Raw genomic sequence first — 26,236 nt, 5'->3', positions numbered from 1 at the left:
CTCCCCCTCACTGTTGTTCTTACCCTTCGCCGGGGGGTTTTAATCTCGCTCGTCCGCTTTTTGAAACCTTAAAGCTGTTGATGCGCGACGCCGCTGCATGATTCAGTGCCACCTTGTTATCAAGCGCGTTAATCATTCACAATTCCGTTGATGCTGTGCGCGCTCCTCGCGGATAAATTACACGGACCACCGTCAGGGTCCGTGTAATTCAATTGTAATTGGCTAATCCTTATGATACCGCACTGGCTCTCCTCCGCCCGGAAGACGTATTTAGTCCACTGGGGTCGGCAGCGTCGAAAAATGACTCTATTAACCACGACGACGTGGAGAATCGCGCGCGAAGGGGAAGAAACTTTGCTAAACAACGGGGGGGCAACAAGGTGTTAACTATGTGGCTAACAAGAGCAATCCGTATCTCCCCCCCCCCTCCCTCGCTAACTCCATTAAGTCTTCCTTCATAGTATATCACGTATATTTTGAATTAACCATACAGTGCGACGGGGAAAGAAAACGCTGACTAATTGATCGAGATGTGATGAATTTTCAGCGATTTCAAGTTTCGCCGATCATACTCTCCGCGAGAGACGGAGTGGCCGATTATCATCCTTGGCCCGTCGCAATTAACACGATCCCAGTTGAATAACGATATTTCAACTGAATGAATTCGGACGAAACGAGCCAAAGGGAAACGGGTGTGCGTTGATGGAGATGAAGAAAGCGATAATGCGAGACATATTTTACCGGGCCGTCTCTCCCCGGCCTGCGAACTTGGACTCCTCGTGCGCACGCATGAAGATCGAGTGACTGCCGTTCCAGTATCACGCTGAAAGAGGGTCCATCGTACATTGCCCCTTAGCCGTGAACTGTGATTTATCGGTCTGCTAATGCTTCGATTAAGCAACACGTCCGCGTGAAAAACGTCGTCGTCGGCTGGCAAGTTACAGGCGCGCCGCTTCGCATCAATATTTCCACGTGAGAGTGGTTGTTTCATTCCCGCAGACGACACGCTCAACTAACGATTTATTTCATTAAACCTGTTCCCGCGGATTCTTACCCGCGTCATTTCTCGTCCTTCTCTCGTCACCATTACCATTTATTACGCACAGACTCAAGAGAGAGAGAGAGAGAGAGGGAAATATCGAATCGGCCGAAAGAATCTGTAGTGAAAGGACATTCGCTGGTTTTGGGGCACACCGTGTGTATTATACATGAGAATATCAAGGCGGATGACCATCGAAGTCACTTATAGTCCGCTTCGCTTCTTATACATACGATATACCGGCGACGGCGACAACTATAACAGTTATTCGTTTCTTTTGTAGTTCAGTTATATAAGTACATGTCATTGTACCTCTCTCTCTCTTTCGAAAAGTATCGGAGAGCAGGAAAATTGTCCGCAAAGACAATTTAATCGACTGGACTCATGAATATTTAATGACGCATATATCGCGTGTGTTTCGACGGACAACGCGTACGCATTTGCGATCGAGCTCAATTAAAAAGAAAAAGAAAGAAAAAAAAAGCGTGCAGTCGCGCGTATCGTGCAATCACTTTCATCATTTTCCTCCCAATTCGTCCGACGAAAGAGAGAGAAAGGGAGATTCGACTTTGACGGGGGGGGCGCTGAAATTTTCTTTGACGCGCCGCGACGGATTCGCGTAACGTGATTTAACGCCCGGCATCTACCGTGACATCTCCATCGATAGCGTTGCGTCCGGTTCGTCAACACCGACGAAATACCCCGCGCCGTGGGCAAGAGAGAGGAGGGAGATTTTGGTATTAGAAAAAGAAATAACGGCGGTTCAGCAACCTACGAACACGGTACCTACGCCGGTAGGTACGCCGTAGCCCCGACGAAGACACGAGGAGTTCATAAATAATCGAAGCGCTGGAACACACCAGCCAGTGGTTTCCGCATGAAACATTGATCGGCCGATGCGGACATTACAGGTCGTATAATGAAATAAGTGGGCAGTGAATCACTTTTAGCTTCACTCGCGCTCGCGCCGCGGCCCGGCTAACGATATTTTCATATCGTTCTAATTATCGCCGCGCGCCGATGATGATGCGCGTCGAAACGAGCCCACCGACCGTCGACTGAGCTTTACGAGGAGTTACTTGCGCGAAAGGAGAAATCAATAAAAATAAATACAAGTAAAAAGTCAACTGGGAAGTAACGGCTGGTTATGACGAGATATTGCCTCTCAGTATACCGATTTTTAGTAAAACAGCAGAACTATAGAGTGGAAAATTTTGTGTTAAAAACGGTCCACTGAAATTTCCTGTTATTTTAACACGGGGAACACGTGTTGACAAGGTGAATGGGTTAATTCGATATTATATTTGTGTACTTTTTAACACATCCCTCTCCCCCCTCCCCCCCACGTTAAAGTAACACGAAATTTGAGTGGACCGTTTTTAACACAAAATTTTTTTACTGTACGCATAGAGCAAAAGGTATCTTTAGATTTTCTATTTACTTGACTAAAATTCGTTTCATAGAAGCAACAATATATATACGAAATATTATTTGTTTGAGTAGAAATTTTATTGTCTCATTCAAAAAAACTCTTATTTGAAGAGAAAGAACGCTAATATTTGAAATCATATCTTTTAAACAAATAAAATATTATCTGATCACAATAAATATGTAAAATGGAACGAATAATTTCTTTGCAAGAAAATTATCTTTCGTATCGAATAAATTTTTTATTTAAAGTAAAAATACATATTCGTTGAAGTTTCGCAATCGTGCTTATTAATCGAAACATTAGTTTCTTTGGAGCGTGCCAATAATGAAATTTGTTTGGATGCAATAAAATTTATGAAATTTGAAGAAATCTTCTTCTCAATGCAGATGCTAATATCGATTTGATATTAATAGAATATTGGAATTGGGCGTTTACGCGTAAACAATGTAAACTAATTATCTTCTATGTAGACAATGAGTAATCTATAAACCGTTATAGAATGTTTCGTTTTCTTCTCATATTTTCTAAGTCTTATTATTTAAATGTTTTGTTTCTGCTGGAAACTCACAGTTAAACTTAAATGATAATATTTGCATTAACAGCGTGTCTACCTTTCACATTACTATAGAAATATTTTAAAGAAGCGCAAGGTGGATTATATCTAATAACTCAACTTGATATAACCTATTAAAAATTGGTGAAATTACTTGATTTAAGTATTTTTCGTAATAGCACAATTTTAGTATTTAACGGTGCCACGAAAAATCAATAGTGAATTTGGCAAACTTGATTTCGCATTGATAAAAAGAGAATAATAACACGTGTTGTAATTACGAATTAAAGAACAGTGCTTTTTCCCGTTTAAAAAGGCCCACAGGTGAATTTAAATGATACAATATCTGCGCTACGTACATGTGTCAACTTTTCAATTTATAATATTAAATATCTTCAATAATTAACAGCGAATTCGGATACGTGGGCTATTTTCAACTAATTTAGACTAATAATTTATCTTTTATCTTCGTGTTATATAATTAATATAATATTTTGCATTCTACATAAAAGCAGTCTACATAAAAAAGTCCGTGTAAACGTCACGTAGACAATACATAAATTACCAATGTATTAAATCAGCAGACTGGTATGTTAACAATTTCACACAAAAGCATCAACAAGGGCCGATTTTGAGTACGCAAAATGTTTTCTTTACCAAAGGAAACAAAAATGAAAAGAGCAAAAAAAAACCGATCGAGCGCGGCGCGTGACAAACGAGAACGAGAGTTGGCTCGCGCGGGATAGGTGCGGACGCGTAAAAAGGAAATTTTGGTCAACCCTCCTGGGCGCATAACGCGCCATGAAATGAAATCACACCCGCCCCTCTCGTTACTCTCCGTTCCGCGCTGCTCATAAATTTCGCCGTAGAGCGCCGTAGTTTAAGCTATTTTCGTTACCATTAAATGTTGACTTTGGCCGAGGGGGACTCTGTATCTCGCTGGCCAAACACACGCGGAAGGGAATCGGGATGATCCCCCCCGACGTGCAGCCTCGCCGCGGACGATACTGACGGATGTATTCTGTCCACCGTCCCCCGGGGCCACCCGGTCAAGTATCCATCCTTCGGATCGATTCCAGTTAACGTGTAACGGATGAATTTGATTACCGTACATCATACGGGGCATGTGTACCGGCTGATATATAATGACGTTACCGCGGCGCGGCGGGATCGTAACTTAATGTCGCGCAGATATCGCCATATTTTTCCAATTATGCGTTCCGTTCTCGCCGCGTTTCGGAATTATCACACAGAGAAAAAGGTTTCTTCAGATTTAGTATTTCTATGTATTCGACTAAAATTTGTCTCATAGAAACAACATATACGAAATATCATTTGTTTGGGTAAAAACTTTGTCGTCTCATTCAAGAAAATTATTATTTAAAGGACAGAACATTATTATTTTAAATAATATCTTTTAACTAAATAAAATATTATTTGGCTACGATAAATGTGTAAAATGAAACAAATAATTTCTTTATGAGAAAATTGCCTTTCGTTTTGAACGAATTATTGTTGTTAAAGATAAAGACACACATATTCGTTGAGAAGTCTGACAATTGGGCTAATTATTAATCGAAACATTAGTTTCTTCGGAGCACGCCAATGATGAAATTTGTTTGGACGCGATAAAACGGATTAAATTTGAAGAAATCAATGTATACAGCAGTAGGGTGGATGTGTAAAAGGAGGATCGTGCGCGATTCAGCAGGAGCTGGACACGTTGTGCTCGCGGTAAAGGATATTAAAAAAAAAAGAAAAATAGATGTCACGAGCGTGTGTCACAGAATGACGCGTTTGCACGTTAGAAGACGAGATATAAGCCGTCTATCGCCTCCGTTGCGTCGAAATGCTCTTAATGAGCCCGTCTGTTAGATCTGCATAATTGCGCAATAATGGAAATCCCCCTGAGCTTCGAAGTGTGGCTTCAGCGAACGCGACGGAATTTTTGCAGGACCCTAAAACACTCGCGAAACAGCAATCCACGTCTCTCGGATAACAAAACTATTTTCGGAATATCGATCGCGCACCAGCCATGTTGCCGTTCGGCACTGGTTGTTGCCCAGACAATCCGCCGAACGGATTGAATTTAAATTCAATAAAAGAGAGCTCGCGCGGTAAATAACGAGTCATAGTATAACGAACACGTATTCGCGCTATGATCGTACAAAGAAATCCAATTTGCATACGCGAATTACGACGATGCATAATTTGTTGTCTTTTATTTCGCGTGAATTTCCTTCTGTCGGAACTATTCCAGTCGAAATTTGCGTTAAATCTTTAATTTTGCAACGCAGTACACAGAGAAAAGGATTCCTTTGGATTTAGTGAAATTTCGTTAATTAAAACAAATTTGTCTTTTTTTAACGGAAACGAGCAAACGAACGTTTGATTCAACAAACAGGATTGCAATAAATTTCAGAGTAGCATCGAAATTTCGACTCGGGTGTAAACTCGAGTGGATCGATTCAGCGTCTCCAACAGTTGCGCGTAATAAGATGCGATTTAATATGATGGACACCTTGTGTTTCAGGGTGATCTGTTTGGCGGCTTGAACAGTGGTTTGCAAGATGGCTTGCTACAAAGAGCGGAGGCTCTGGCGGCGGATCTGAAGCACAATTCCGGGACGCCGATGCCGCTCAAGCACGACCCCGTGTCCGTGTATCATCACGGACCACACATGCCCACACCCCATCCGAATAACCGGCCACATCATCAGGTACAATCACATCTCCTTGTGAGTCCGCATTTATGATACATTATACCTCTATTCTATGCGACTGTAGACGGGATATGTAAATGTGTGTGTCAAGTCTTTGATAGAGCTCCCTCATTCGAAAAATCGATCGAAAGATATATTTTCGATCTCTCAGATTTTTTCACAATGTTATCGGGGTTTAAAGATTCATAGGAATGATTGTTTGTTCGAATTCCACGCGGTTTCCACACGCCGACGAATTTCGTGCGCGCGCGTCCAGAGGAGGAAATGAATTTTCGCTCGCGTTCTCGACAGCGTATAACACATTCCCTGTTATCTCCGTATACTTCGCTTTTGCGTGGCGCGTAATTCGCGGGAATATTAAAGCGACGTTGGCCGAGCTCACTCCGTTCTTCGCATGAAAACAATCCCGATTGAGGAATAATAATTTTAATGAAGAATCTGCAAGTCGACCGACAGCGAAATTCATCATCATTCGGATAATTGGCTTAGAATTTTCGTCGAAACATTAAATTGTTCGTGGTAATAAAAAGAGAAGGCAAATGCTAATAACATTATATAAATTGCATTGCAAATTATTACACCACTAGAATGCGGTGGAAAAATCTACGCTAATTAAGCGGGACGCAATTTTTTTCCTTTGTATTATTTTTTTCTTTAGATATAACTATTGTGCTCAGACATTTAGTGCTTTTCGACAAAACCCTGGATAAATCGCCGGTGATAGAAATTGTCTGTACGTGAAACAATTATTGTAACAAAACTCGGCGGAGAGAGAGAGAGAGAGAGAAAAAGGGGTGGGGAGGGGCCGCTGCCGCAGTTTCGTAAACCCTGTGCAACGGTGATGGTGCATCCATAAAACGCAACGAATCCAACAGTCAGTTAAAATCGTTAGCAATAATTAATTACACGCGGCAATTAATTGGGATTCATATTTAATCGGCGGATTGAAAAATTTAATTTACGCAGTTTATTTGTTAATATTGCGAACAATGCGGGCGCAACGATTTTAATTTCCTCGGTGTTTCAATCGTTAATAAGCCGCATTATATTTATAACCGCGCGTCGCGCGCGCTCGCCGGCCGCGATAATTTCGCGGCGGTGATTACCCGCCGCTTAGGAAGCGGACGCGATACGTATCGTATACGATTCCGCGCGAATCGCATTTCAATTTGTCGCCTTATGCTAATCTGAGCGATGCCGATGAATGGAGGGCGACAGCGGGCCGGTCGGGGGGTAAGCAATGCGCACCGACCCGGAATGATCTTCTCAAATGTAGGGGCGTCGCTTGTATATTATCTCCGTGTCGCGACTGCTTGTAATGCTCCCGATGGAACGCGATGAATTCTAAGGGTGGCAGCGGTCCGGGTTCTCTCTCTCTCCACGCGGCTTTTGTTTAACTTCTCGGTTTCTCCCGCGGATTTGCGTGCATGATTTCGCCGTCATAAATCGCTCCTCGTGATTTCCCTTCCCCCCCGCGCCGCATCGAGACACGCGAGAAATGACTCGCTTCGAGTCGCAGCGACGTTCATCTTCGGCATTTTCGCGATTGAATCTGTTGAATTGGAGGAAAGTGTGAAAAATTGCATGAGAGTTCCGGAGAAAAGTCCACGGAGGGAGGGTTGGTCGAAAGGCTAGTAATTCAATCGGTTCATTTCTTCCACCCACGCACAGATGGTCACACACAGTAAGTGTCTCATAAAGTCTGTTTTTATATGCTGGCCGGGCTGACGAATTCAATCCGCCGGCTGGCGGGTGCACACGCGTGGCAATGCGGCGTTGTTACACATGTAACGCGCTTTGATAAATGTGCGAACGCACAATTTCGGAGGGGGCGTGTGCGAAATTTAAGGAAAAGAAGAAACGGAAGAAGATGAAGAAGCGAATGAATAATTAATGTCTCCGCTATTAGGTGACGGGTTCTAATGATTACTTATGGAATCATTTATTCAGTAGCTGTTATACGGTGACGCTAATATGTCAATATACAATAGTCGCTATTTGTTATGACGCATATTTACTTTCGAGCATTTCGAAACATTTTCAAGATACGTTTTAGCATTTAATTATACATATATCCTCACTACTCTTAAAGGAAAAAGGAGGACTCCTCTAAAATACTCCTCTGGCGTATTATTGCACGAATAGTGTCTTAAACAATAAACAATTCATAACTTTAAATCTAGAATCGATTGAACAATGTGACGCATGTAGTTGTTAATTTAAGATATTAATTATTGTATAAAATGTAAATGGGCCATCTTCTCCTCTATAATTTTCAGACGCGCAAATATAAAAAAAAGTGGGAAAAGAAAAGANGGGGGGGGGGGGGAGAGAAACGAAATAGGAAGATAGAAACAGCATCAACAAGCGCGCACGCGACTCCGAGGCGGGGGGTTGGTGAGCAGGGTGCGCTGAACGCAAGGAGGGAAGAAAGAAAAATTAGGGGGTGAGGTGGGCAATAGAGCAAGGAGAAAGAGCAAAACACAGGAGAAGCCGGGCTAACCCTACCATCGTGTCAGCGTAATGATGAAATATTGCGCGGGTCCCCGGGGCCCTAGCTCGTACGCCCCTGGGCTCGTACGTCCCCCGTTCGCTGTATATTTGCCGGCGGTGCTCCCGACAGCCTCCACCTTCTGCCTTTTCCACGCTGCCCGTCGTGCCGGCGGCGCACCCCCGCGCGCGCACCACCCTGCATTTCTGATGTAACTGTGCTATCCCAGAGCACCGCCACCACCGCCGACCGAAACCGTGCCATCCAGTTAGCTCACTATACTGCTATTCTCATGAGAATAGATGATGCGCGTGTTGCCTAGGCGTGTATACGTGTGTAAGCCGGTGTGCCTCGCGAGGTCGTACGAGCACTTACGTATGTACGTGAGATAATGGCCGGATTGTGTGTGCGTTACGCGCTTGTATGCGCGAGAGGAGAGTACGTAGATATTTTCAGCGACGATTTTTATAGCGATATTTCAGATTTTTCGGTATCACGCGGACTTGATGTATTGCATTTAAGGCTAAAAGCCGGTAATCGATACGGGATGTAGGAGAGTAGCCTGACTGGCGAGGGTATCGATACTTGGCGGAGAATCATCGGTGAAGCAATGTTTTCTCAAGAAAAATGCTTCCCTCGGAAGTTTCATTTGATACGCGTGTCCCGCGCTGAGAAAAAGATTTCTTCAAATTTAACAAATTTTATCGCATCCGAACAAATTTCATCATTGGCATGTTCCGAAGAAACTAATGAATTCGATTAATAAGTACGATTGTTTCAACGAGTATGTATCTTGAATGAAAGATTTGTTCGAAACGAAAGACAATTTTCTTATAAATTGTTTCATTTTACATATTTATTGTGAACAGATAGTATTTTATTTCGTTAAAAGATATTATTTCCAATAATAGCGTTTTTTCTGTTAAATAATAGAGTTTTCTCGAACGAGACAATACAATTTTTACTCAAATAATATTTCATATGTGTTGTTCCTACGAGAATTTGAGCGAAATAAATAAAAATATTAAATCTAAAGAAATTCTTTCTCTCTGCGTGGCTTTCGGTTGTTCCTTACGCCCGTAGTGCATATATAAAGAACACCTTGTTTCTTAAATATGCTCCCGTAAACTAATTCCAATTACATGTCCCGTCCCCGAGCAACCATGGTCGAAAACCATGCTATCTAGTTAACTCGGTAGTATATTCTCGTGAGACCAAATGATTCTCTATGTGTGCAAACAAGGTCGTACAACGCGTGCGTGCGTGGTGATATACCGTGCGCGTAGTTAAGTATTAGAGGAGACACACACACACACAATTAATGAATTATGCATCGGGAATTAGGATTTCGGCTGGAGTTCAATAATATATCTACGTACTTGATGTAAATTACACACGACGAGCAAACCGTTTTTTAACGGTCCTATCGGTATATCGCGTGATCGATTTTACATATTCACCCGGCGATGGAACGAATTATCGTCCGTTCTTACGTATCTACCCGCGATTTGTTCCGTTTCATTCGTCGCCCTCTCTCTCTCTCTCTTTCGCCTCGTATTAACAGATGCGATATCGGTCTGAGGGAGGCGAGTTAGCAGCATGCCACCTATGTAACGGCACTTTAAGCGGGGAAAAATATGAAAGGAGTTCATAAATAATTTGCGTAGAGTTGCGCTCATGGAAGACTGCGTTCTGCATTCGTGACGACGGCCGCGGCACGTGCTGCATAATTATGCGTGTTAGCTTGTACATATTTCCTGCTCTTTCCGCCGCACTCGACTTAACTTTACTTTTTATCCCCTTCATTCATGCCTTCCCCACCGCTCCGTCAAAATGCATTTCCGCAAATACGACGCGCGCATCTCTCTCTCTCTCTCTCTCCGTTTCCCATCTTATCCCCCGTGCATTTACTCACCTGATTATTACGAGTTTCTTCAGATTTACACGCCAAGTGTATAATTATCGCGACATGAATTTCCCCCGCCTTATATCTTGATTAAGTACGGAAAAAAATCTCTCCGACGAACTTTCGTCTCTGTTCCAGATGGGCCACCCGGGGATGGAGAGCCTCGACATGTTGGACCCAGCGAACTCGATGACGACCCTGACGCCGATGTCCGAGAGCACGGGCGGCGGGCCCGGGCACCACACCGGCATCCACGGGCCCTCCGTCTACGGCGGCATGAACGGCATGATGAGCCACCACCATCACCACGGCAATCTCGGCAGCGGCGGCGGCAGCGTGCCGCACCCGGCCCACCATCACCCGGCGATGGCGGCGGCGGCCGCGGCAGCGGCCGTCGCCGGCCTCCACCCGGACGCGGACACCGACCCGCGGGAGCTCGAGGCCTTCGCCGAGCGGTTCAAGCAGCGGCGCATCAAGCTGGGCGTGACGCAGGCCGACGTCGGCAAGGCGCTCGCGAACCTCAAGCTGCCGGGCGTCGGCGCGCTCTCGCAGTCCACCATCTGCCGCTTCGAGTCGCTCACACTCTCGCACAACAACATGATCGCCCTCAAGCCGATCCTGCAGGCCTGGCTGGAGGAGGCAGAGGCCCAGGCGAAGAACAAGCGGCGCGACCCGGACGCGCCGTCGGTCCTGCCCGCCGGCGAGAAGAAGCGGAAACGGACGAGCATCGCCGCGCCGGAGAAACGCTCGTTGGAGGCGTACTTCGCGGTGCAGCCCCGGCCGTCCGGCGAGAAGATCGCCGCGATCGCGGAGAAGCTCGACCTCAAGAAGAACGTCGTCAGGGTCTGGTTCTGCAACCAGCGGCAGAAGCAGAAGCGCATGAAGTTCGCGGCCCAGCATTGACCCGAGGGTGGCTTGTGACAGCAGAACTGACCGTACCAGCTGCCCAGTCTCGAGCCTAAACCCGAACCCCTGGCCGAGTTTCAAGGATGGCCGTGAGGACACTCGACACTGCGGGCAGACTATCGGTACGCGACAGTCGGACTGTCACAGCCTGTTATCGCTGCGCATACTTTCCGGAAGTCACCGGTTGCAGGGAGCTATTCTTGACTCGTCGGCCGAGAGCGACTCTCTCTCTCTCTCGATGACTCGCGTTTGCGAGCGTTTCCAATTCTCCGATTAATCGGAGGAACGTCGAGCGGGACGGAAAAACAACTTTCGTCCGCGTAATAAAAAAACAAGGCGCGAATCACCGGGAAAAAACAGCCGCAATAATGCATGACGCTTTCAGCGGTATGATTTTTGGATAATGGAGAGAGAGATGCGTTCGGAGGGGGGAACGTACATCAGCGCTTTCTTCGTATTTTTCATTTGCATTAGCAGGAAACGTTGTATGTTGATGGATGGATGGATGGATTCGCGCGTCGCATAACAACATTATGGGCGCTCTGCAAGTCCGATTCGCGCGCTTTTTATCCGACGCTGTTGTTTTCGGTTAAAAAAACAAAAATAAAAAAAGGAAAGGAGGGAAGAAATATGATGTACCGTGCGCGCGCGCGCAGAGTGTGCGTTTGAATCTTTCACGTGTAAAATACGTGTGTCGGCGATATCTTTTGTTTGTTTAACCGGGCCAGGAGACTTGAAATTTAACTCAAGCACGCGCGCGCCAAAATGGATATTTTCCCCTCCCAGGCGAAGTTTTCGAGAGAGAGAGAGAGAGAGAGAGAGAGAGAGAGATAGATAGATAGATGTAGTCCGTAAAACTACGGGAGATCGAGAAACCACCACGAACGATCGCGATAAAACAGTTTACGATGCCATTCGCTCTTCGACCCCACCCGCCGTATAACATCCACGGGGCCGGAATCGCCGTTTCGCGCCGATTTCACGATCATATTTCTCGCGCACGAATATGCGAAATCCACACACTGCGACGCGTGTCATGCCGCGCGAATGCGTAAATCCACATCCAAATAGCGATGGCTCGCATATCGTATTCCTTTGTTAGGTAAATAGTTAAATATTCAACAATATTATAAAAATTCGACTTTCGCCCGTTTTAAATATCGCGCGTCCCGATTGATTTTCTTCTCCCTCGCGATGCACAATCGTCGCAGCAGCACGAGAGCCAGCCCGAGATACACGGTGTGTCGCAAACTTTCGTTAAGAGGTCATTAAATATTCAAGTTGGTCCCGTCTTTCTAACAACACAATCGCGTCGTTGGTAACTTTTCGTCGATGGCGGATGATGACGTTCCACGTGATCGCGCGGTGAAGTATTCGAGAACGTCTTGCCACGTCGCGAGGTAAACGCGCATCGAGAAACGCTCGTAAACCATCCGAGTCACCACCGCAATAATTTACTTGGCAATAATCATCGAAGGCACGATCGATCGTCGGGGGACGCACCCCCGATGGGGCGAGAAGGGGGGGAGAGAGAGAGAGAGAGAGAGACTCTATTCGATCGCTCACCATCACGGCCGTTCGTCGTGACGGACGAACGCCGAAGGGGGAGTTGCCGACGCGTCTTGAAAAGTACAACTCGAAACATAAAATATAAAGTACGTATTGTTATTAAAAGACGACGCGCGGAAATACGTCGCGCCGAAGAAAAAGTGATATTAATCCTAATGAAGAGAGAGACGCTCAGTGCAGTGTAAACAGTGAAGAGAACGAGAGCGCACGTGTGAACGAGCGAATGTGATGCGTATGCGAGAGGGAACTAGAAAGGGGTTGAGGTTTTTAGAAAAAAGAAAGAGAGAAGGGGGAGAGAAAGAGAAGGATTAAATGAGAAAGAGAGAGAGAGAATGTGTGCGTGAATGAATGAGAAAATGTAGAAAAAACGAGTGAGAGAGAGAGAGAGAGAGGAGAAAACAAACTAACAGAGCTAAGAAAAATGTTTTACGTAGTGATATTGGACAATCAGTGAAAAGACTGTACCATATCATATTGAAGCAATACCGTAGTACATAGTAAACGAATTAATTAAACTCTGTTCGTATTTTCTATGATCGTCCGCGCATCCGCCGTGCGCCTCGCGGACTATTTTCGTAAAAATGGGAAAACGGGGGGAGGAAAAATACGGAGGAAGAAGGGGGCAAACGACGTAACACGCGAGAATGCGCGAGAGGCGCGCGCCTCCTCGCCTCGGTACATCCTGCTTTCATACTCAACGGCTAATATCTCCTTCATCGATATCCGATATCAGGGATGCGAACGACGCTCGGTGTGTCGTTTGCGTGCGAGTCGCGTGAGAGCGCTCCGGGAACGCGCGTACGAGAAGAGATGGGAAAATAGTGGTCTTGAGTTTTCGTTTCTCGACAGAGCGCGTGGATAATCCGAGGTCGAATCATCCTCAGTCATAGTCGTGTCTATCTCTTTCTGTTCGCCGACGAATCCGTCGTAATTGCGCTGTCCTGTGTGACGACAACGAAATTCTCGGAGTACGAGAGATCGACACCCTCCTGGCAGAAGGTAAGGCACTACGAAAAGACGATTACGCTACGATTACGCGCGCGCGTAATTGAGCGATATATTCTCCAGAAGTTGGGCGACACAGCGTGATTCGTTTCGACGACTGTAAATGCGGTTTTTATTTCGTTTCGTTGAGAAACACCGGCATCGTCTCAACGATGATAAAACAAATTCTTAAGGTGTCTCGTCGAACGTATCTTTTGAAATGTATTATGTGAATTATACGAGACGGAAGAATCGATGATTAATATTGCAACACTTCGCTTGAAATATAACGCGGCTTTAAAATTTAGAGGATCGATTATTTTTAAGTAGAAAAGTGCATCTCCACCGTGATCGGAATAAAGTGAGTTTGGTTGATTTGGGTTAACATCGGAAATCCATTCTCCGCGTTGGCAGGTGGAGGAGGGTCAACCGGCCGGAAAGTTGACATTGGAAATCCGCTCTCTGCCTTGGCAGGTAGGAAGCAGGTGAACAAGCGTGATACAAGCGGATGTTGCTTACTCGCTTGCCTTCTTAATTTGATTCTATTTCGACCTTGTACGCCTGCAAATATATATGTAATTCGGCAATGACGTATTTCGTACAAAAGAAAATCTCTTGTCTCACATCGAACAATCAGTTGCGAGAGTTTTGTCATGTGTGCCCAACGTTGGAGAAATATCCCGTGAGGAGGATGAGATGTCCAGGAGGACGAAAATACTAGCAGTAGTTAAAGGTAAAAGTGAAAAAAAAAAATAAACACGGTAGCGGTTTTTAAATTGTACATATGTAAGAGGATAAGTATTTTCTAGGAGAGTAATAGCCTATTTGCCATTCTACTAGGTAGTGGAAAAAGAAGTTCTAGTGCAATATATAGAAGTCTAATGAGAGATATTCATTATTCGTTGTTTTCTCTTCATACACACACATATACACACACATACACAGACATCCACACATACATGGCGCGATCGCTGAATGAATATGCCGATATCAGCGCGTTTATCAGTCTTCATCTTCGGTCATCGAGAAGGAAATCAGAGACCCGCTTTACGTGGCCACTTTTCTCGTAAGAAAAGAAAAAGAGATAAAAAAGAAACTTTATTTTCCTACACGATCGTTCGATTGCATATATTGATTTTATCATCGATACACGGATTGTCTCGAGCACGCGTTTTTAACCATCACACTGCATACGTGTTCCCTGAATCCTCAGATGCGATAAATTCAGCGAACATTACTGGCTAAATGGAAACTCGCTCGATCGTTTGTCGTCTCGTTCTCTTTTTTGCTATATTATTACGCTTATTTCCGGACGTGATCTATCGATGAGTTATCGCGATATGTTAACGAATAACGTTCTCGGTGATGTTGATGTTACGTAACGCCGATGAAATTGTATAAATATCATTTGTAGTTTTATCGAACACATATGTGTGTTTGCGCGCTCAGGCAGGATGAACGAAACGCTGAGAAGAGGAAAGTACGCGGTATTCGGCACTAACGGCATGGTTGCGTTAATTATTATTATTACACACGTTAGTCGATTGAGTTGTCGCGAAATTTCAATTTTTCCGACGGAATCTTTGCGATCGATTATTCTTCAGCGAGCATTCGGCAATAAGAGTACGTACCTGTGTACACCGTGCGCACCGTCGCTTTACGTGCAGATTTAAGAAGTTATCGGTTAAACGGAGAAAATTCTAAAAAGGAACGTTCGCTCTCCTAAGAGGCATCTCGATAAACAATGTTGGCAAATGCATGCCGTTCCATTGTCGCCTGTTGTTTTACTAATCAACGATTTTTCAGATCCATGAAATGAGAGAGAGAGAGAGAGAGAAAGCGGGAATAATCGAGAATAGAATAATGCCTGAGAATTCAAATCTTCGCGTAATGGTTCTCGTTGAAATATTTCACGGACTTGTCTCCAAATAGTCACGGTATTCTAAGGAGGTTTTCTGTCAACAACAACGGAATCCACTCGAGAAGGATCGTTGAGATAATATTCGCAGTGCCGTACGAATAAAGTCAGAGCCATTGTTTTCTCATTAGCGGACCAACAAACATCTCAATAATTCCCACATCTTCTTGGAATAGCGCAGATCTTTTTTATCCGTGAATATATATCGGGCGAGACGGCATTTTTCTACCTCTTTCTCACCAGCGGAGCTTTTCATTTCTCCGGTAAAGATCCGCGCGATCCTTTTCGATTAATACGACTCGTACAGGATATTTTGGAAAAAAAAGAAGATGATTGCAAGGCAAATTTTGTAGCGTATCACCGTCCATTCATCCGAACACGAGACGAAGCTTCAGTGAACGCGTGTCACGAAACCAATACGAATCCACCACTCACAAAACTCCGAAAAGACATTTACGTTTTAGGCAACATCGAGATGTTTTGCCTGTACCGTGTATCACTTGGAGAAAGCTCTTCGCAAAATGTCTTTCGTACATAAAAGCGCGCGCAAGAAACGCGCTCGATCGAACGATTTACCTCGGCCGACACACGTGCGAGGCACGGAAGTCCCCCGCGCGAAGAAAAGCGGAAAATAGGATCTTCTCAAGCGCAATAGAATATTCTGTGTATATTTAATACAGGGTAACACACAGTGTCATATCGTGTAATATGTTTTATCGATTGTTATCGCCATGTGAAATGCACCTAAGAGTCTTGCCGAATGACGGGATCAGGTATACGTGTGTGAAAGAAAATGAGAGAGTGTGTGTGCGAGCCTGACGGGGTTGATTTATTTCGATGAGTTACTGTTGCGCGCGCATGATCTCGACACGTGAAACATCGTAAAACCGAATGATCTATAGTGGCGAAGGAAAAAAAAAGAGAGAGAGAAATGATCGCGTTGTACCGTCGCGTGGTACCGCGCGTGTAATCGTCGAAGACTCTTACGTATGTGCGTGCGTTGTGTAATATATATATATATATATTCATTTTTTTATGGCGATTGCGCGGATCATCATCAACGATCGCTCCAGACGCCCGGCGAAGGGGATGACCCCGGATGGTGACCGAAAAAGTATTAAAACGTCAAAAAACTGTACGGGAGCATTTGTATAAAGGGAAATGAAAAAAGGAAGTCACACACGGGAACTAATAATTAGTAAATAAATAATTATTATCAGCAATTAGATTAAATGTTTATACATATTAAATTGAAGGAAGCCAAAATGAATTGTTAAATTTAAAAGTCTTACTCATAGGTGTTCACGTGGCCAGCTTAGATAGTTGAATTCTACGTAGGGAGAAAGAGAGAGAGATGTACGCGATGTCGTTGACAAATTGTACCCCTCCCCCCATCATTCGATCGAGAATTTTGCCAAAATAAAAAACACGCGCGATTGCTCGTACAACAACTCTGAACTCTGATAATTGCCGCTCTGAACTACCGTTTCCGCGAGACGACGTCGCCGATTCCTCGTTATTCGGTTTGTTAAGATACTTTACGCGTAAAGGTAAACTTATAACGTAGAGAACCAAAAGGCAACTATTCGAAAACTATTTTAAATAGCGTCGAGATACGATAAACGTAAGAAAGAAAGCGAGAGAGAGAGAAAGAGAGAGAGAGAGAGAGAGAGTGTGAGAGAGAGAGAGAGAGAGAGAGAGAGACAAGTAGAGAACATATATTTATCTTCCATTAAGGAGAAATCGCTTTCGTTCTACATCTATTCGTTCTACACTCTTTAACCGTAGCGTTCGTACAACGCTTACGTATGCATCTACAGACTGGTAAAATCCGAAACGACCGCGAAACGTCGTTTATATAATAGAAATAAAAACATCGTACCGCATATTTATGTTTACACTATGTCTACGTACAACACATTTCAACGTGTCTCATAATAAACTCCAGATGTGTCAGAATAATGAATCTCTATATGTGTGTAATAAACGATCGATCGACAAATCATAATCATAATTTCACAGCGATTAAATTCTCATTAATCTCTATAAATTGTAATTAAACGCGAGTCAGTGTAAAGGTGAAACGCTATTTATGAGTAAGACTGTAACTATCGCGAAACGATATAATATAATATAATATAAAGACATATCATAAAGTACTAGTTTAAATTGCCTGACATTGTAGAAAATTTCTATGTAAATATGTTGCGTGCAACTTGGAGCAATGTTTTTGCGAGGCTGCGTTTATGTATAAATAAAAAAGAAATCATGTGCCCCATAGCGATGCTGCTATATATTCGATGTTACCTTTCTTCTTCTTTCTGATTTAATTCGAGACGGACGCTTGTATTTATCTCTTATTATTCGTAGGCACACTCCTCCGAGGATCTCTGTACATAATCGACGAATTGTAAACTATTTGTAAAAATTATGTAGTTGTTAGTTTGTATTAGTTAAATTGCATCCGCTTCGTAATACGTAGATACGTAATTCGCGTGTATAAGTGAACACACACACACACACGTCCTCGCGCGAGGAAGAGCGCGTTATCCTTCGTCGCGCAGAGCCGAACGCGGAATTCTCGTCTCATCTTCAATTCAAAGCGCTGTCCGATCAGCTCCTATTTGCAGATTTCAGTTTCCACATTAGAATTATGCTTCGACGTCGCTCGATGCGTCGAGCGCGAAGCGAGAAAACGAACGATGTGTTCTGAGTGTTGCAGACCTGCTAGCGGCAAACTTTCCGATGAATTTTCTGTATTAATTCGTAAGCATTAACATTATCGGCCGCTTGAGCGTACCAAATTGCGCGCAATGTACGACAAGGGGAGAGAGAGAGAGAGAGAGAGAAGAAAAAAGAAATTCCTCCATACTGTACATATCATGTGCCATAATTCATTTACCATACTTTGTGTCCAACTTTGTTCCAAGTACCTACTCAATTATAAATATTATAGTATAATAAAGTAAACCTTGATGTTATTGATAATTTTATATCTTCCTTTCTCACCCTTCTTCTTCCTTTCGCTTTCTGCAGTTAAAGCGGTGTCCATGATGAAATATTTAAAACGCAATGACCAATCACAGCCGAGTGCAAAAAGAACAATTAATCGGGATCGATCAATCTCTCAAAACTCAAGCTTTACGCCTTAAATTCTCATTACAGACACCGCTTAACGCGAACGAAGAATCTGCGCAATCACCATCTTCTTGAAAAGAAAAGAAAACGCAAAGAAGAAACTGTCGATAATCATCTTGCCGCTCGAGAGTGTCGTACATTGAGAGAAAAATATAATTATTTTCGGGAACAATGATATCCTTTTTTTCATTTTAACCACAAAAAATAATAGTAACAACATGCACGTAAGGTTATTGTAATTAACACTATAGTAACACTTACTAGAAAAATAGCTCTCTTGACTATTTTTGCGGTTAAAATGAATAAAGGATATTGTTGCCCCCGAAAACAACTATATTTTGCTCTCAGTGTAGAAATCGTCGCGACCCCAAACGGCACTCCCACCTTGTAGCGTTCCTTACGAGCTCCGAAGATTCGATCGAAGATCTAAATTTCCGCTTCCTGTCGCGTCCCGCGTAATCACCCACGCAGTCGTCCGAGTTCACTTCGCGATTTCACTTGATGCTCGGACTATTTCCGCGTAATATAAGCGGCGCATGCAATGTTGTTATTGAACCGAATCTAGGTACACCACGATTGCGTGTCGCATCACACAGGAGAGAGGCACATTGCGTGGAATTATAAATTTATAACGGCCAGCACACGTGTACGCTGTTAAAAAGATTATTTATCCAAATCAGAATATCGTGCGGCTCGGCGTTTCACGCGAGCGAGACGAATCCACTCGGCGGTTTTCATACGACAATATAATACGGCGCGCGAATGTCACATTTTCGCCGAGATAGCCATCAGAAAACTTGGGAGATAAATATCGCCTAGCAACTGGCGCCCGGCCGATTGCTCGTTATTGCACCCGCGTGTTAATTAGGTTAATAGCTCGCTCCAAATTCCCTGTCCCGAGCATTATATACACGGAAGCGTGCTTGTCACGCTTTCAGGTATCCGCGGAGTAAGGTAACCTGTTAAGTACGAAATGTCTGGAACGGAAGCGCTTTCCAATAATTAATTTTGCAGTTAGCACATTATTGACGTATGACACAATTCGGCCGTATCTAAATAATATGATCCCGTGTACGGATGATGCAATTAATTACCCAATGCCGGCTAAATGTCTACCACGCGACCGGGCTTTGTTATAATTTCAACGTACGCTTTTCGGGTCCGCCGGTGAAAAATGAAGGAGAAGCTTAGCACCGTGAAACTGCTCTACTACGTGTAACCGCGCGCTGCGATATTAACATAGACTTGCCCCTTAAACGTTGTCGCAGACAGTCATCGTGTATAAATTAATCGTTAAGTAATTTTATCTCGCCGAAATATAAAGTAAAAGGGATCGTCGGTTCGTAATTTTCGAGTCGGAACTCGTCGTTTTGATTACACACATACACTTGAGAAAAAGATTTCTTCAAATGTAGTAAATTTTATAGCATCCAAACAAATTTCATCATTGGCATGCTACAAAGAAATTAATGTTTCGATTAATAAATACGATTGTTGGACTTTTCAACGAATATCTTTCTTTATCTTAAATAAAAGATTTGTCTGAAACAGAAAATAATTTTCTCATAAAGAAATTATTTGTTTCATTTTACATATTTATCATGACCGAGTAATATTTCATTTGGTTAAAAAATATTATTCCAAATAATAGCGTTATTTCTGTTACATAATAGAGTTTACTTGAATGAGACAATAAAATTTTTACTCAAACAAATAATATTTCGTATATGTTGTTTCTATGAGACAAATTTTAGTCAAATAAATAGAAATACTAAATCTAAAGAAATCCTTTTTCTCTGTGCACATACGCGAGATTTCGTCAGTGTACCCAAATAATAATGCACATCGTTATCGTCAAGGCTTTAAAAAAAAAAAAAGAAAAGAAGAAAAATAGCAAACACAGGTCCGCTGTTATAATGACTTTTACGTGGCAACCAGCTGATTGATATCACGAGTGCAAATAACATACAACAACTACCTCCACATCTATCCACATCGTCTACATACGCGTACACCGAGCTGCAAAACACAACTGTGATTATTTACAAAGTTGCAGTGTTGCGTGTGTTGACTTCCGCCGCATGATTATCTATTTCACAGGTAAATCATTATATAGCGCCATGACCGATTGCAAGTAAATTTCACAAGAGGTTTACCAGCAAGACGAAACGATGTGGCCGTTGCTACCCGTGAGCTACCGTGAAGTTTACTTTCATATCGAAAAACATCTCTACGCTACGTTCAATTTATTAGCGCGAGCAATTGCAAATTAATTAAAAACAACAACAACGCGTACCGACGGGCGGAACTTATTAAACTCGAAAATTCAAAAATTAAATTAATTTCGGCAGCCCGATCATGCTGAAGCTCCGGATTCAAGTCTGAATTGTTCAACATCGTTCAATCGTATTTTTAAATATATTTTTCCAGTTATAATTAAGCAAGAAGAAATTTCGCAAACTTTGCTACACCCCAATTTCATCACAGGGAAGAAAAGACGACGCGGATAACTTTTCTTTTCATTCAATATCGCTGAGATATTGTTCGCACGAAAGAAACAAACGTAGAATCGATATCGATCTATAAAAGTGTCCTCCCCTCTCGACGAGAAACTTGATAAATCAGTTACGTTCTTCAAAGGAAACAAATAATCTCTCACCCGATACGGCGACGATAAGTCGAGGCGACCGAGAAAAAGCCGCGAGGGAAATGAGTTTACGGTATCTGCTGATTAATTGGCACGGCGGGCAAACATTGGTCGAGAGACCTAAGGCTTGTTTGCTTGTATATACATCGGCCGTAAGGATGAAGGACTATATAGGCCCGCGTATTGAACGAGCGCGCACGTTGACACGAACACTCGCGCGTACTACGCGCGTTCTCCAGAACATGTGGCAGGCGCGTACCTATCCGTGTAGCTTTTGTGTTACAAATCATGTTTACATTATCGCTACACTTGTGCCGCCGCCGCCACTGCTGCCGCTGCTAACCGGTGTTCTATACGCGCACTCATTCTCAACGATCTAATAGCCCGAGGAGACTAGGCAGCCAATTTACTGAGCTCGAGGGCCACGGCGATTAGTTTGATTTTCGGATTCGTTAAGTCCCGCAGTCATCGGGAAATCGGCACGCTGAGTGGGTGCGCAGGGAAAGCATTGCGTCAAGTTTGTTCGAGACTCCTCCTCGAGTTCTGATACGTACCATTGAGAGAGAAAGAGAGAGAGAGAAAGTACGTGCAAATTACTCGATTCAAATAAAATTATTAAATTCTCTGAAATTTAGAACCATTTCATCCTTACATCCAACAACTCGTTTACAAACTTAAGTGTTCAAGCAAGTACTGATTACAAATTATTATACTTAAATTGGTGAAGATATTACTTGATTTAAAAAGTTGAAAGACAGGTGATTACGTTCACATGATTAAACGTAGCACTTGTTTTACATACACGGGAAAGTAATTGTTACATTACTCGAATGTAGTACACTGAAAGAGAAATTCAAGTAATATTCACTTAATACGAGAAAAATAATTATTCCGATATGTCCCTTATTCGTGCACTTCTTTCTCTCAGCGTATCGGAGAGGGCGAGCGCATTTTGCACGACACAAACGTCGCATAATGCGAGCGTAATTCTATTTCGAAAGGCGAAACGTCTGGTCTTCACCTCACGCGAAAATTTCCAAAATGTCGCGGCAGCTATTATAACGATCTCCTCACAGCGGCCGAGGAGGAGAAGATCGTCTCCGAGTCAGACTTATCACTCGGAATTTTCCGCTTCAATTCGGCTGACAATGGCAACCGGGAGAAAACTAACAAGACCGCGAGGCGAGGAGAAGAGAAGCATGCCACCGTCGTAACTTTTCCGAGAACTGCTGTATATTACTCCGCGATCACGTCATAAAAGTTATTGCGATACAATGACCATCCCCATAAATGATTCAAACGAGGTCGGAATTGCCGGAGTTATGTGACATTGTTCGACCGCCGTGCCCTTACCCCCCTCCCACCCGCTTCCTCCTGCCCCCTGAACAAAGGACTCTCTGACACGCAAAATTGACCGAAGGAAAAGAGAGTAAAAAAGGGATGTGACTGGAAAGAGAATGAATGTGTGTAGCCGGCGAGCGACGCTGCCTGCGAGCACGGAAATGGCAAAACCCGAGAGAACGAAAGCGTCGCGGCGCCGCGCGAGAAAGAGAGAGAGAGGTAGCGCAAGGACACAGCGAGAAGGAAAACGAGGGAGCGAAAGGAGGGTCTCCAAGATGTCGTGACAGTGAGGGGTCGGATATACCGTTCCACGAGCCACTGCAACAGATATAACGGGCACGACGGGCCGGAGTTGCCGACGCGAGACCCGAGCGATGAAGGTGAATTATACATGACGCAGAACACAATCGCCCCTCTCGGCCCCTTCCCGGCCCTTTCCCGAAAACCGCCCCTACGGCTCCCGCCAACTGCCCGTACAAATGCCAACACTCCGGAGATACCCACTCCTGATGCCCACTGTCGCTCGGCCTGTCGCTCGTCGTTCGCCGGTGTCTTCGATCTCCCCGGCAAAATCAGATCGCGAGACGGTACGCTCGACTTCGTCGCGGCGTCCGAGTCAATCGCTCGTATTTACATTTCCGTTTAACGCTCGGCGGCGTTTACTTCGATAATGGGATTGTATCGATTAATACGTGTAAGCTAAATCGTGCGGCACAAATAATAATTAACGTTTTAAATCAATGTATCAAGAAGAGAGAGAGAGATGAAGACTTAATTCGCGCGCCCTACTTCATATACTTAAAGTAGTTTTTGCCAATTCCGAGGATCAGTGCTTGATTTCATATTTAAGTGGGCGAGTCGGTGTGCGACGAGGAGCGACGGTTCTCCTTCGTATTTTTACGAGAGTGTTAATGGCGTCGAAAGAGCCTCTCGCCTCAACGAGAATCTACCCCTCGCTTCCTCGCTCGTCCCCGTAATTGAAAAAATATGAACTTTTTTGTCGCCGCAGGAGAGTACTTTGTTCCACCCTCGTTGCCCAGCCCGCTGTCTTAGTTGGCACGTTATTATAAAACATCGTAGTAGCGCTCGGTAGGCGAAAAATTAAGGTCGCTTTCCGCCGAGAGAGGAAAATTGATTTAAGCAGGGTTATGCGCGCAAGAGTGACGCGAGGCGAGATCGGACGGCGGTTATTTAGATTCGCGAAATTAATGCGCGTTTTGCGTTTTTCGTCAAGCGTACATCTACGGAATGATAATCGTGCGGCAATATCGCATACGTCGAGAAGAGAAGAATTTCGGACTGTCCGTGTTTCAACACGGAGATTTGAAATCTCCACCTGGGTCCTTATTTACACATCCGGTACAATCGCGAAGGGAGATCGCGAATCATGAAGTTAAATCACACGCGATTCCGCTCGATTTTTACGCGAGCTCGTTATATATATTCTTCCGGCGTGTGTGTGTTTGCCTTACGCCTCCGCGATTACCGCGAATTGTTAACGTTAATCCGGCATTGCCCAATTACCGTAGCGGTTGAAAGACGCCGCCGCGTAGTAAAAACAAGAGCCCGTCTCCGCTAATCAAAGTGTTTGCCTTCGCTTAATCCTAGCTTAGCGGAGACTTAAATATTCCTTGTAAACTCCCGGCCAACGTCGGGGATTACTAAATGGGAGCAGCGAAGGGTCTTGTCTTCGACTTAGCTAGAAAGTGCCAAGCTTGACTGTAATAGGATAAGACCGGAGAGAGGAGTTTTCTCAGACGACGACGGTGTACGCTTCAAAGCGTATAATGTATCGACGGGAAAACCTCTACCTCCGACGCTCGCCGTTTCTCCAAATGTCGCGGCTTACAGGTTAAAGCCCGTCGCCCGTCGGTTTTCTCCCGGTAATGACTCCGGAAGAGATTCTAATTGTCGCATTTTAAATCGCCCGGACAATTTAATACTATTTATGGCTAATTCTCCCCCGGCCGAAACCGGAGTTAATCGTTGCGAACTAATGACGGACACTCGTCCGGGAGCAAACGAGTCTCCGCTTCGAGGCGCGATTTACCACACCGTACCGCATTCGAGTAAAGCCATTGGGCGGCTTCCACCAACAAGGAAACACAGAGAGTATCGCGTTGTAGCAAAGTCCTTGTGAGTCCTTCATATTATTATTCACCCCCAGCTCGAAATGTAAAATTTCGCGAAGCAATGATAAGCGCCTCGGAAACTTCTCGGTCAATTAGCGTAACACTTTCGCCGATCTATTTGATCAACCCTCCCCGACGTGAAGCCCCCATTCGAGCACAAACGAGCACGCTAACGATTCGCAGCATTCCGCACACGAGACCGAAGGAAAATCACCTTATAATTAGTCGCAATACAGGACAATGATGCGAGCGTTCCGTGGGGTCGCGAGGGTTCGACGAGGGCTCGCCCCTGAATAAGCCCACAGAGACGCTCTTCTATCTAGACGTATAAAAAAGGCTGAATTTTTAACCATTTTTCGCCGTCAAACGCGGCGCGGTCGGAGTTGGAAAATGTCAGGCGGTGCGTGAGGCGCGCGCGCACTCTTGGAAAACATCCTTCGAACGTTCGCCGAATCCGCAAATATTTTCTATGTTGCATAACGCGTCAAATTATCCGTAGAATTGCGAGTTGCGAATTCCGGCGTCGCGAATTATACATATCATCGAAAACGCGCGTCCGCCGTGGAGAGAAACGCGCGCGCATGCGAAGCACACCCGTCCCTAACATACTACGAGGTTAGACTTGGTCATGCATGCGCCTACCAGCCAACGATGTATATCTATTGTTGGGCCGCACACACACGGAAAGAGCCGCCGAAGCGAGCGCCTTGTCGCGTCGCGTCGCCGCATCGGGGAACAGCACACGTTAAGAGAATCGGAGAAGTATGCATGTTTTGAGAGAGCGGTATTATATCGAGCATAAAGAGCGGCCGCGTCCCAAGAGGATGCAGCATGTACGTGCTCGTATGCCTTATTCGGCCCAACTCGCGCGCTCGGCGAAGCCCCTTCTTCTCTCTCACGCGGCGACGACCCTCTCGATCCACCCTACTTTCACCACACGCGTGTCTCCCCCTCGATGTCTATGTGCCGTCATATCGTGTGTGCCTCCTTCCCCCTTCTATCTCTCTCTTTCTCCCTCGAGTAGCGTGAAATGGGGCCGAACAGGTTGATAATCTCCGTATAATGCAAAAACTCGTACTGTCGCCCTACATGACCGCCCTCCTCCCGTACTTTTCGAACCACTTCAAATCGTCCCCTACGCTGTCATCTTATTAACACTTTTCGTCTTTTTTCGCGAGAGAGCGCACGACCGATACCATGCTATTTTTCTGTCTCTCGTTGTTGTTGTTATTTTTGATCACTGCAATCACAGACCGGACGCAACGGCTGATCGATACGGCGGTCTCGTTTCGAATACGGAATATCAAAGGTTTGACTTACATCTGTCTGTCATGCGCCGTTTATCCATACCGATAACTAAAGTCGAGCCGCTCTACTTCAACGTATTACCTTAGGATCATTGCGTAAGCACCTCTAATATCGTCTTCTTCGTTCCTTTATTTCCCGCATAGAAAATTC

At 44.5% G+C, this 26,236-nt stretch overlaps 2 protein-coding genes across 2 annotated transcripts in view; one reads left to right on the top strand and one right to left on the bottom strand.

The window, feature by feature from the left end:
• LOC106744074 (inhibitory POU protein) overlaps positions 1 to 11,046 on the top strand; it is a 42,938-nt gene extending 31,892 nt beyond the window's left edge. Inside the window, exons 3-4 of the mRNA XM_014618498.1 lie at positions 5,558 to 5,761; positions 10,282 to 11,046. Coding sequence (XP_014473984.1) covers positions 5,558 to 5,761; positions 10,282 to 11,046 — 969 coding nt within the window. The remainder of the gene's footprint in view (positions 1 to 5,557; positions 5,762 to 10,281) is intronic.
• LOC106744069 (beta-galactosidase) overlaps positions 1 to 26,236 on the bottom strand; it is a 109,348-nt gene that overhangs the window by 69,321 nt on the left and 13,791 nt on the right. The gene's annotated exons all lie outside the window — the stretch shown is intronic.

Source organism: Dinoponera quadriceps, unplaced genomic scaffold (genome assembly GCF_001313825.1).
Source record: "Dinoponera quadriceps isolate SergipeBrazil2010 unplaced genomic scaffold, ASM131382v1 scaffold1325, whole genome shotgun sequence".
Taxonomy (NCBI): domain Eukaryota; kingdom Metazoa; phylum Arthropoda; class Insecta; order Hymenoptera; family Formicidae; genus Dinoponera; species Dinoponera quadriceps.
Note: the sequence above shows the minus strand (reverse complement) of the source record. Positions and strands in the feature narration are given on the sequence as shown.